Raw genomic sequence first — 12789 nt, 5'->3', positions numbered from 1 at the left:
GACTACTGTGACCTGCTCACAGGGACCCTACTGGCTACCTTACCTCTCTTTTCTGAGCACATCCAGGTCACAGTCTGAGGCATGAGAAGTGGCAATGGCCAGGGAAGTATGGTTTGGCTCCCTGTTCTGAGACCCATGGACATTGCCCTTCTTATCTGTGGAACCCTTGGGGGGCATCTGTGGCAGACACCCTGTACCAGGGATGCTGGGAGAATCGAGAAGACTGGTGCTTTTGGCGCAGACTCAGGTCCAGCAGCGCTCCAAGAAGGCAGGAGGGTTTGTTTGGTCCAGCCCATGGTGGGCAGCGTGAGTGGGCGCTCTCCCCAGAGTTTGGACGATGCTGCCCACACAGTGAGGGAAGGTGATATCCACATCTAGGGGTACACCGTGGGAGCCAGGCTGGGTTAAGGGGCTGAGGTGGCACACGGAGCGGGACACCCATCAGGCGAGCGGGACACCCATCAGGCGAGCGGTGCAGGGCACGTTGGCCTCCTGCCCGGCCCCCACCAGTCAGCACTGGCACCAGGCCAGTAGGGCCAGCTGGATGAACCCAGAGCCCTGGAGCTCAGTGGGGCGTGGGTCCACAGAGGGGGCTGGGAGCGCGGACGCAGCAGCCGGTCTCCGGAGGGGCTCCCTCCACAGGACGCCCACCCCAGGCGGGCCAGGGGCAGCAGCCACTCCTGGACGTGACCCTTGGCTCTCAGGAAATCTCCAAGAAGTGCCGGGCTCAGCACTTTATCTTTAGAACTGCGTCACAACCACATAATTGAAGTTATCTGATTGGAGGGCAGCCAAGCAGATAGATTACAAGTGATTAGAAATGATAGGAGGGCCTGCAACCCGAGACAGCTCGGAGGGGCTCCGGGCCTCTGCTCGCTGCCGCCAGCCCTCCCCTCCGTTCCCCGCCCGCCCCCAACAACCACGGTTGCTGAGCTCCCCGGGACTCCGGGCGAGCCCAGCCCCCGCGACCTGGCTGTTTCCCTCGCTTCCCATTAACAGGTCGAGGTCACGCTCCATCTCCCAGATAAGGTGAGAGCTGGCCTGAAGTTATGGCTCGGGGAGGCAGAGGGGGGCCCCTGCGTGGCATCTGCCCACAGGAAAGATTCTTGCGTGTCGCTTGGTGAAGAGCGGGAAGGCCGAGAGCGCCTTCCTGCGGGCGGAGACACCCCTGCTATGGGCTGGCTCTCCATACGCCCCGAGGCCCCGCCCCCCGGAGTTCCGAGGCTGGGGGGCCCTTACCGGCACCGTCTGGGCCCCTGTGATGGGCTGTGGGCTGGTGTCACTGCTCGGCTGCTCCGGGTGGGTCTGTGCTGGTGTGTACAGGGTCATGCCATGCTCTGGGGGGACCGGGGTCTGGCCCGAGTAGTCCGGCGTGGGGTGCGGTGGGGGTGGGGCGTACTCGGCGGGGATGCCGTTCTGTGGCGGAGGTGGGTACTGGGCCGGGGGGTAGGGCTGGGCCATCGCTTCAGGCGGAGCCGTGGCGTCCTGATTGCCCTGCGGAGAAGAGAGCAAGGCTGGTTAGACCGCGGTGTGGCCCGGACTCTGCCTCCTTTCACTGGCCTCTCTCCAGCAGGCCCTGTGGTCCTGAACTGGACTTTCAGCAGCATTGTCCAGGCCGCATGGGGGCGGGGCTTCCCCAGCACAGGGCAACCAGCTCACAGCTGGGCTGCCAGGGGCATTCAGGGGAGCCCAGGCCTGTGGTGAGACACCCCTGGGTTTGAGCCCACTTGTGTGAATTTGTCAGGTCGGAGCACACTAAAGGTTTATTTTTAATCCACCGAATTTTAAAAATAATTAAACATTTCCAGATAACTGTAGACAGACACAGCTGTAAGAAATAGCTCAGGGTGGCCCCGTGTACCCTCTACGCAGGGCCCCCCAGCGGTGACGGCTTGTGAAACCTTCCCCACCAGGAGACTGACATGGGCCCAGTCAAGACACAGAAACTTCCAGCAGCACCAGGACCCTGCCTTTGGCTCTGGATGGCCACACCCCTGCTCTCTGGCCTGAGAAAGGCTTTTAAGCCTCGGTTTCCTCATCAGTGAAGCAGGTGTCAGAGGACACGATTCACAGCCTGCAGAGGGGAGGACTGGAGTTGATCGTGAAGACATGGAGCCTCGTACAACTCAGCTTCATGGTGGCCATAGGGTGAGGTGCTGTCCATGGGGCACAGAGGGTTCTGGCCTCCGTCTCAAGGATCTCCAAGATGTCCCAGTGAGCCTTCCCGCCCTCAAAGGTCTGCTGCCCAAGGGGGAAATGTATTCCCTTGATGCTGACCCCAGCCAACCTGGGGCTCTGAGAAGCCCTCGGCGAGGCCCAGAAGCGCCCCAGGACAGTGGTTCTCCAAATGGGGTGCTGGGATCCGTAGCATCAGCATCATCTGGGGTCTGGTCAGCAGTGCAGATTCTTGGCTCACCCCAGACCTCCTCCCGAAGTCTGGGGACTGTGAGAACCACTGGTATTGGGTACAAAGAAAAGCCCTGGTAGAAAGTCTCTCAGCCTCAGAGAAGGGACTGGGGTCTCTTGTGGGTTCGGGGGAGGGGACTAGTGTTCTGGCCGACCCTCCCTGTGGACACACACTAGGGGGCAGGCTCTCAGCAGCCACTCTGAGCAGGGGAGGCATCCCTTGGCCTTCTGAGGGTGCCTCTGGGGGAGAAGGGGCCTCACCACCTGGAAGGACAGGGGTCACCTCTCACAGGAGGAGCCCCCACAGCGTGGAAGGACCATTGCACGCATGGGGACGGTCGACTGCTTTCCCAGTGCCCTGCAGACGGGGGGACCTCAACGTGTGCTCCCGCGCCCACCCCCATCTACCTCCGTGTGTCTGACCTCAGTTTTAGAGTCTCCCCACCCTGAGACAGGGGCTTCTCCTAGCAGGCACGCCAACTTGCTCATGCTGTTCCTTTAATTGGTGACTATTTATTCACCCCAAACTGTGTGTTGGGAAGCTGGGGAGCCAGGCTTGTGGTTCTGGTGGGGGGCAGGATGGGTAGTCCCTGCCCTGGTGGGGTCTGCTGTCCGATGGGAGAGTTAGTCCAACTCCCCAGATGTTGAGTCGATCGTGAGCGGGGGAGGTGGCCCAAGGGGACTGGCCACACGAGGCCAACAGAGACTGGATGGAAGACACGTGTTCTGCCTTCAGGCCAGAGCCCTGCCCCACCGCCATGGTCTGCTTGCCTGCTCCCCTCCTTTCTAGCCAGCGACCGCAGGCCCCCACATCAGCCCAGGGCCCAGCTCCACCCTGCCCCCAACCCCCCTAGTGCCAGCCTCTGCCTCGGTGCTGATGGCCCTCACTTCTGGGCGACCTGACATGAAACAAGAGGTCTCGTCCCCGCTTCCTCCTTGGGGAAGCCCCCAGGTCCTTCCCCTCTCTCTGCAGAAACTGGGGCAGACCACGCCCCTGACAAGTGGACAGATACAGGCGTATGCACACACTCATGAGGGCCCGCCTCTTAGTGGAGGGTCCCACCTCATTGCTCCTAAGTAGCCGAGAAGCCCCATCACCCAGTGGGCCAACACGCTGGTCTGTCCTCTGGTTCTAGCCCAGCAGGACCTGGGGTGGTTTCACGAGGAAGGAGGAGCGACCCGCGAGGCTGGAGGCTCCCAGGGGTGGAGGAGCACCCAGGCTCCAAGATGGCGGAGGAGAGGCAGGGAGGGAGGGGAGGGCGAGGAGCAGAGAGCCAGGCAGGAGTGTGGAAAGGCCCGGGTGAGGGGGAGGGCGCTGTCCGCAGCCTCCGGAGATCAATTAACTGATAAATATTTGATTAGAACCTTCGCTAACTTACATCTTGCCAGCGCCCCCTCTTCCCCACCTCCTCCGAGGCTCTAGGAAAGGGGGGCTGCTCTCCTGTCTGCTTCTTCCACACCCCCACCCCCGCGGTGACCCTCCCCAGTGCCCTCCTCTCCGTCCTGTCCTGGCAGAGGGACAGCTGCCAATCTCTCACTCTGCAGGGCTCCCGCGCTGGAGCCCGGGGGCCCAGGCTGTCAGGGGAACCTGCGACACGGTGGGGGTGGCGGGAGGGGTGTTTGGGGTCTGAGGGCCAGGGTCTGGGGGGGTCAGGGGCGGGCAGGAGGCAGCTGAGGGACCTCGAGCGACATTGTGGCATCATGAAGTCAGCGCGTCTGAGCGCACGGTGCTGTCTGCTCTGCAGACGTGACCTCATTGAATCTCCAACCTGCCAGGTGGACAATGTGCCCCCATTTCCCAGCCAATAAAGTTGAGGTAGGGGGACCTGTATGGCATGGGCTGCCAGCTCCTAAACCTGGCTCCCTGCTCCTCGTGCAGAACTGTAAGCCCTTCCTGGGGGGTCTAGGGGGAGGTGAGGTTCCGCAGCCCTGTGAGAGTCGAGACCCTGGAGAGCACGTGGAGAGCTCTGATCCCCCCTCTTATCCAGCGACTGGCCCCAGGTCACTGCTTATCTGCTCTGAGTACGTCTCCCGTGTGCAGTGATCACCTCCAGAGTGCCGGTGGGTCTTGGGCAATTCTCGACACGCCTGCCCTGCATCTCCTTCACGCCGATGCATAGTGGCTATGGTTCCATGAGTGGCCTTTTCCTAGGCTGCACAACCTGTACGTGGGACGCACACCGGGGCAACGAAACTTCACAACCAAACTTTCCCACGAGATTCTGAAGTGCAGCCCAAGCTGACAGCCCCAAGAGCAGACCTGGGTGGAACAGCAGAGGGTCAGGTCCACCCGAAGAGGGCGTCCAGGTGCCCCGCATACAGAGGCTTGCACAGTGTTTATCACTTTCGTTATCTTCCTTCTCAGGTCTGTTGGGGCCACAGCGAAGGGCTTGGGCTTGGTGGCGTGAGCTGGGCAGAGTCCCCCTGCTGGGCCAGCTCTCATGGCTTCAGGTGGCTTCAGAGCAGTTTGTGAACCAGTGCGGCTCCCCAGGGATCGTGAATTCCCTCGCTCGCCCTCCATCCCCACATCCCTGCATTCAGCACAGCACTCTGCTGCACTTGGAAGTTTGAACGCACACTGGATGGGTGGATGGAAGGATGGGTGGGTGGATGGATAAATGAAAAGACAGATGGAAAGATGGCTGGCTGGATAAAAAGATGGCTGGATGGATGAAAGGATTGCTGGGTGGATGGATGAATGAAGAATTGACAGAGGGGTGGATGGGTGGATAGATGGACAGATAAAAAGATGGATGGAAAGATGGATATAAAGATGAATGGAGAATGGATGGATGAAAGGGGAACAGATGAGTAGATGGACAGATGAGTTAAAAGCTTAAAGACCACGGTCAAGTCATTTATTCCCACCCCCTCTGCAAACCTGTCCCTCTCCTGTCATTACACTTGCCTGACAAATTGCTAAGAGCAGCTCTGCCCATCCCACTCCGTGGCTCACACTCTGGGAAAAAGTACAAAATCAACCCAATTTCCTTAGATCGCTGTCCTCTGCCTGGATCTGCCACTCACTCTCGGTGACCATTTCCCTCTTCCTCCCCCACCCTCCACCACGCTCCAGTGTTCTTCTTGGTGATGACTTGGTGATGCTTTTATTACCCGTGGAAATGGAAGACCATGTCCATGCTCACTTGTTCACCTTCCTGCCTCTTGTCCCACCTCTGGCCTTCCCTCCCATCTCTGCTCCCAACTCTGACCAGTCACGTCCGTGCACACAGGTGTCCAGTCCTTCTCACCAGCATGTGCTCACAGCTCTGGCAGTTTGCTGACTGGCTCCGATGATAGGGAAAGAGAACCCTCCTTGAGCACTCAGCTTTGCCAGCTACAAACCCTGTGCACTGCTTCCTTACAGAGCAAAGGCTCTTGAATGAGTCGCCTACACCTGCAGCCTAAACTCCTTTATTCCCGTTCCCTCGTCATCCCACCCCCAGAAGACTCTCCCAGGCACCATTCCCTGAAACTACCCTGGGCAAGGTTCTCACCTGTGCCATGTTGACCATCTAAGGGTCAGCTCCCAGTCCTCATCCGACCTGACCCTCTACAGCACGCAATGTGCTGACCCCTCATCTCTCTCCAGACACACTCTCTTCTCTTGGTTCTCACTCACCACTCTCTTCATTGCCATGAGGGGTTTTTGGCCCAAGAGGAACTGAGCGTTCTAAGTCAACAGTAATGATGGCTGGAAGGCAGTAAGTTCTAGAGAGCAAAGTTCGCTCATCTGACAAAGGGGAATTGAGGGCCATGACACGAGAGAGTGGGCCGATTCAAGAGGAGGGGCGATGTCAGGGGAGGGTGTGTGGTTGGCCATGAAGGCGGGGCGAGGGCTCAGGCCTCTGCTTTCCAGAGTCTGGGGTGTTTATTCCCCTGCTCTCTCCCTGGGAGGCTGTCTCAGGCTGGATCTCCCCGAGACCAGAGGGGATCCAGACTCAAGGGAGGAGCCCCTCCAGGACCTCCAATCTTCTACTGCTGCTTCCTCCTTAGGCCTGAGGTGGTAACAGCTCTGTCACTGTCAGTCTGGGGTCCTGCACTGTTCCTGGGGGTCCCTCCAGCCCATCCTCCAGTTGTTGCTGTTGTTGAGTTGCTCAGTTGTGTCCAACTCTTTGCAACCCCATGGACTGCAGCATGCCAGGCCTCTCTGTCCATCACCAACTCCTGGAGTTTGCTCAAACTCATGTCCATTGAATCGGTGATGCCATCCAACCATCTTATCCTCTGTCATCCCCTTCTCCTCCTGCCTTCAGTCCTTCCCAGCATCACGGTCTTTTCTAATGAGTCGGCTCTTCGTATCAGGTGGCCAAAGTATTGGAGCTTCAGTTTCAGTCCTTCCAATGAATATTCAGGGTTGACTTCCTTTAGGATTGACTGGTTTGATCTCCTTGCAGTTCAAGGGACCCTAAAGAGTCCTCTCCAATACCACAGTTCAAAACCATCAATTCTTCAGTGCTCAGCCTTCTTTATGGTCCAGCTCTTCTCCAGACATCTCTGGAAAGTCTCCTTGTAAATAAACTCACGTTATCCTAGAGCCAGTGAACCACCTGCTCCCTGCTGGGTCCTGATGACACAGTGGTATGGGATGGAAGGGCCTGTCCAGCCCCAGGAACGGGCAGCAAGGGGCTTTGACCAGGGAGAGCCCAGCCAGCCTCTCGGGGAGGCCCTGCAGCTAATGGCCTTTTCTCTGCTCCTGTACCTTGGGTAGCCCTGCTTTCGGCACCAGACCCTGAGTGCAGACTCAATGCCTCCATTTCTAGGTGACCTGGGCATAGCCTAACCTCTTAGTCTGTGGGAAGGGGACAGGGACTCATCTGCCTGGAGGCGGGGGCTGGGCAGGAGGGCCCTTCATCTTTAAGACCTAGAGTTAAGACTCCCCCAAGTGTCTCTGCCCATATCACTGGCCCAGTGGAAATCTGTGCACTCAGGCCTCAGCCAGTGAGCTCCTGTCTTCCGGGGGGGAGGGTCCCCTCTGTGTGGGATGCACTGGGCAGGATGTTCAGGGAGCAGGGTGCTGGGGGCAGGGAAGAGCCGAAGAGGCCGCAGACAGAGGCCCTCCCAGCCCCTCCCTGTACAGTCCCCTAGGGGACCTCGCTGCTCCCAGCCCCTCCACGACAATTAGGCTAATTGCCTCCCAGACTCCTCACCCCGGGAGGGAGCTTGCGGTGGGCCTGGTCCGCAGGCCAGGCTGCAGAAAGAAGGCAAGCTGGCGGCAAAGGCTGGGCACCACGCCATCTCTCCACCACCTCTGGGCAAAGTGGCTTCCAGACAGGGTGGAGGAGGGGAGCGCGGCAGAACCACTAGCTTCAAGGACCAGACGGGTAGGTGTGTGATCTGCTTGTCCCACTCTGGACATGGCTCACTTGTCCTGAGAGGAGAGGGGACCCCCACCACCACCTTCACAGGCACGACCCCCCCCCCCAATACCAGTCTTTACCCAGGTCACTGACATCAGTTGAGCCTCTGCTGCCTGGCACCGGGGACACAGGAGGTGCACAGGCTGGACTGATGCTGTGCCTGTGTGCCCAGGGCACCACCCTTGTTCCCAGGACAGCGGGGACAGATGTCGCCTCCCTAAGCAAGGAACAGGGGCCAAGCCTGAGCCTTCATGCTGTGTTGGACAATTCCCAGGACCAGGAGAACAGGACAGTCGGTTTCCAGAAGAGGCCCGTGCAGAGGACCCCCTGTGAGCCTCGTTGGGTCGTTCTCGAGGCATCCCCGGTGCCCATCAGTGTCAGAAGAGGAGGCAGCTGACTTAGGGGCTCACTGCTGGCAGGCAGGACATGTGGGTTCAAGTCACCAGTGATGGCTGAGCCAGGGCACCTCAGGGGTCTGACCTCCCAGCCTGGGAGCAGGATGGTCCTGCCCTCCCCATCCCAGGGCACGCACGTGTGAGGCCGTGCGCCAAACCTCTGAATGCTGAGAAGTCTGCATCCCGAGCAAACACGAGACACCTTCAATCCCCAAGCCTTAGATGGGCAGTGACCACGGGTGACACCCGATCCGGCCCGCCAGACAGTGACTCTTATCTCTGTGCCCTTACTGGTACCCGCCCGGCTCTGTCCAAGCGAGCCCAGCGATGCATGTTCACCAGCGTGGAGGCTCCTTCCCTCCTGGGGCAGCTCTGCCGGGATGCTCTTCCACGGGCAGAGCTGAAACCTGCCTTCTGGAAACTTCCACCTCGTGCCTGCATGACTGCAGCCCGTGGACTCGTCCGCCCCTTGCTGACCCTCCGAGGGTGTGAAGAATCCACAACGTTGTACCCACTTTGGTTGTTCCTTGGTGCAGCTCCAGGAATATGTGGGATGGTTGTCCCCCTTTTACAGGTGAAGAAATGTCGGTCTGTGGTTCCACGCGAATCTGAATCCAGGCTGCGTTCTGCTTGTCTCCACGACCACTGCAGCTTTCCTGATTGGGGAGGGGGTCTCGGTCGACACCCACCTGCTCAGAGGGAGGGTCCCTTTGTCCCTGGCTGCCCCGGGTAGGCTGGCTCAGGAGCAGAGGGATGGTGTTTCCTGGAGCGAGAGGGCTGCCCGCGATCATGTGATGATAGCAGTGGGGAGGGTGAGGGCTCACAGAGGGGAAAGGCCTGGGGTCGGGGGGAACACGAGGAGCAGGAGAGAAAGGGGGTGTTACTAGACTAACGCATTCAGTTGTCTTCTTGGAGGTGATGTCTCTATTTCTATTTTCTTAATGTGCTGGTCACAGGGAGGTGAGGTTTTGGGGAGAAAGAGAAGATGAGATTATTGAAGAGGAACGAAGATGAAGCTGGGACACTCGATGATATCAAGGGAGGGGGCAAGAGACCCCCAGCCCTTGTGCGGGCTGGTCCACAAGTCATGGCCTGTCATGTTCCTGCTGCCAGGTGTGGGTGAGTTTGGTTGATCTAGCAAGTCCTCCCAGGCAGGAATAGCACACATCCTCTGAATTTCGCCAAGAAGGGTGGATCCTGGCCCTGCCTCCAGAGACCCAGGACCACTGGGATCCCGGAGAGGGACCTCTGAGGTGGAGAATGCTCTGGCCACTCAGATGAGGAGGAATCGGCCCCGGGGAGGCCCAGCTGGTGGGTGCAGGCAGGGCTGGTGTGCTCGAGTCTGCGCCAGCGGAGTGGGAGCAATGGTATGTGTGAACCTGCTTGCTGAATAGACACCCAGCACCCACTAGGTCCACATTCTGGGTGCCTGGGTGCGCCAGCCAGCACAGAGCCCTGCCTCTGGGAGCGGACACCCCAGGGGACACCCTGGGGAGGCCCCATGAGCATCAGCTAAGTCTGAAGCACGTGACATGACTTTTGGGGGACAACCAATTAACTCCGCCACGGTGTTTGGTTCAGGCTGATATTCCAATTTCCTAGGGGGCCAGCTGATAGCAGGGGCCGGGAGGAGGCAGGCGTGGGCTCAGCAGGGCTGTTGCCTCCGAGTGTCTCCTGCATGACTCGTGGAAGGGGCTCCCCACTCCTGAAGGGGAGGGGACTGTTCTCCCGGGAGCATCAGTGCGAAAATAAATACACACAATCGAGGTTTCCAGGACCTGCCAAGACCCAGAGCAAAAGGAAGAGCGGGTCCAGGTTCAGCGGAAGCTGTCTGGGCTGGAGGTCAGCCGCGGGAGGGAGGCCGGGGGTGGAGCGCCAGGACAGCACACGGTCTGGCCACACTCCCTCACTTTCCTCTTGCCTCAGACTCATTTGCTTTCTCAGTCCAGAAACAGGCCACCTCCACGGCTCACAGGCTCCTGCCCCCAAATTTCATGGGAGAGTGGCCCTGCCAGATGGGAACGGAGGCCCCTCCCAGCCCAGGCACCCGAGGAAAGTCCTGGCTCATGGAGGGGGAGTCCTGGAAACCCAGCCCCCACCTCCATGTGAGACCCCTCCTGTCTCCTTCCAGCCCACCACCCCAGAGGCACAGCAGGGGTTTCTCCCTCTTGGAATCTCATGCCTCCTCCCTTCCAAGAGCTAAGATGTCATCCCAGTGGTGTGCAGGGACTGTGGGGCATGGTCTTGGCAAGCAAGGGTGCTGGTATAGATGCTTCGACAGAGTGGGGCTGCAGTCACGGTGCCAGGGAACTTGCGTGGGAACTCCCGAGGGCAAGGGCTCACCACTGAGTTCCCCAGCACCTGACACAGCCCCGGCATACAGCAGATGCTCAGTGCCTGTCGAGTAATGCTGACGAACACAGGAATGACAGCCATGGGCTGCTTGGAGAGCCCAACACTGCATAAAGCGGTAAAAAGGCATTAGTTCATCTAATCGTTCAACAGCCTGTGAACTGGCCTTTTCCACGGAGGAGAGAAACAGAGAAGGAAGTCACTCGCTCAGGAGCACACAGCGGCACGTGGCAGACCCAGACCTGCCTGACTCTGGAACCAGTGGACACAGCATGGCAGCTATGGACTCTTGTAGCTGGACTCTTGTCCACAGCTGTGGACTCTGGTCCGTGGGAGCAGAAGAGGGCGGTCCCTCCACCCACTGTCCCCAAGACCCCAGGGCTCCGTCGAGCAGGCTGACCCAGCCTCACGGAATTCCTTGTAACCCAGCAACCAACCAGGGCACCTGAGCTCGCAGGTGCCCACCCCTGGCCTGACACCCTCCTCCAGCATTCAGAGGATGGGCTGACCTGGCGATCCACTCCCCGACCCCCACCAGAGGGGGACGGAGCAGTGTGCTGGGGAGTGTCAGACAAGGGTTCTGTTGTGGGGAAAACGTCCTGCGTTGTGGTGGCTGCACTTTTCCATGGTGTAACACTCCCCCCTCCACTGATTTCAAGCTGCCAGCTTGGAGTCCCCGAGTGAGGAGCCGGAAAGGGATGCACACAATTCAGGGCTTGGACAAAGGACTCGGCCCGCCCCTGGGGAGAGGGGGCGCCGGCCCCCGCCGGGCTCCAGTTCACCTTTCCTTGTCCAGGCGGCTGGAGGTCGGGTTAAGGGCGGTGATGCAGGCGGTAGGTGTGAAGGGGGCTGTGAAGGGGGCTCCGAGGGGGGTTGGGATGGGGCTGCCCTGGGGTGGAGGGGAGACCAGGGGTCCCTGGCAGACACCAGGTGGAGCTTGAGTGGAGGGAGAAGCAGCGGCTCCAAGGCCAGGGCTGAGAATCTGCCTGAGCGGTGGCCCTTCCTGCCTCATCCAGTCCACTCTTCCCCGCAGCCAGTTCAGTATCTTCTGTTGAGTTAGGGCTGTTGGGAGGCCCGTCACACCCTGTACTGCTTCATTCAGGGCCCAAGGGGTGGCGGGTTCTCCAGCCTTCGGCTTTCTTCCCTTCCTCTCCCACCTTTTCCATGGGGCGTCTGGCTCAGCGGATACTCCAGGGACTACAGGGTGCATTGCGTGTCTGTCCCCACCCCTGAGACCTAGAGGGACTTCAGGGGAAATCCAGGCAGAGCCCCCAGAAGTGAGCGCCAAGGACTCCGAGCTGAGACCCGTGTTTGGCTATTCCTGGTGGCAGTGAGCTGCAGGCCTGGCTGGGTTCCCACCAGCCCCGACCCCTCCCCTCCAGTATCCCAGGTCTCCTCCACCTTATGTCTCCTTTTCCTCTGCTCCACAGACCCTCCTTTCCCAGAAGGCCCCTCCTGCCTTGGTGGCTGCTGAATGGTTGATGAGCCGGGTCACCCTGGCAAACAGCAAGTCCTGATTGGAGAGCCCTGCTCTCCATGTGGAGCACACGTGGGCCCGAGCCTGCGCTCCCACTTAGTCCGCAGCACTGGGGCCAGTCTCCTGACACGGCTCTCTGGGGTGCCTTGGGGACCTTGCCCTCTGCCCAGGCTTCGCACAGGGTGGGTGAGCCTGGCCACACTCTTGCTCGAGTCTCCCTGCTGGCGGCCTGGTTTCCGCATCTGCACCGTGAAGGCCGACAGAGCTGACCCAGAGCTGCCGTGGCTCGAGGTCAGCACGCACCGATTTGGTGTTGTGCCCGGAAGCAGCTTGGATGTGCTCCGCCTGTGCTCTCTGCCACTTCCTTCTACTGGGGGCAGAACTCCGGGCACCTGAGAGCCTGGGCAGGAAAACGCCCTACCTCTCCACCTTACCGTCCGCCAACTGGAACGTCAGCACCCACGAAAGCGGCTGTAAACCCAGGGCGTGAGCACCGCCCGAGACCCTGTCTCAAACAGAAACCATAGGTCCCTCCTACCTTGCTACGCTTGCACTCGCCCCAACTCCAAAACTAGGGTGTGAGCAGACCGCACCCCTAAATGGTTCTTTCACACATTTGTAAAGGAGCCACAGATTACGACTTCACCTGTCTTCTCTCTTTGGATAAGTGTATTCCCATAAAATAGTTTCTTTCATAATGCTAATGTATTTTATCCATTTAAGACCTTTTTTTGAGAAGGGATCCGTGTGCCTCAACGGATACTAAGAGGGTTCAAGGCACAAGAAAGAGTAAGAACCT

General features: G+C 59.5%; 1 protein-coding gene across 11 annotated transcripts in view; it reads right to left on the bottom strand.

Moving 5' to 3' along the window:
- RBFOX3 (RNA binding fox-1 homolog 3) overlaps nt 1-12789 on the bottom strand; it is a 433842-nt gene that overhangs the window by 20173 nt on the left and 400880 nt on the right. For all 11 annotated transcript variants that reach the window (XM_069543863.1, XM_069543862.1, XM_069543859.1 and 8 more), the window contains one exon: nt 1240-1494. In XM_069543863.1, the coding sequence (XP_069399964.1) occupies nt 1240-1461 (222 nt within the window). In that variant the 5' untranslated portion in view covers nt 1462-1494. The remainder of the gene's footprint in view (nt 1-1239; nt 1495-12789) is intronic.

The sequence above is a fragment of the Ovis canadensis genome, chromosome 11 (genome assembly GCF_042477335.2).
Source record: "Ovis canadensis isolate MfBH-ARS-UI-01 breed Bighorn chromosome 11, ARS-UI_OviCan_v2, whole genome shotgun sequence".
Lineage (NCBI taxonomy): Eukaryota > Metazoa > Chordata > Mammalia > Artiodactyla > Bovidae > Ovis > Ovis canadensis.
The sequence above is the reverse complement of the archived record's forward strand: the minus strand, read 5'-3'. Positions and strand labels throughout refer to the sequence as shown.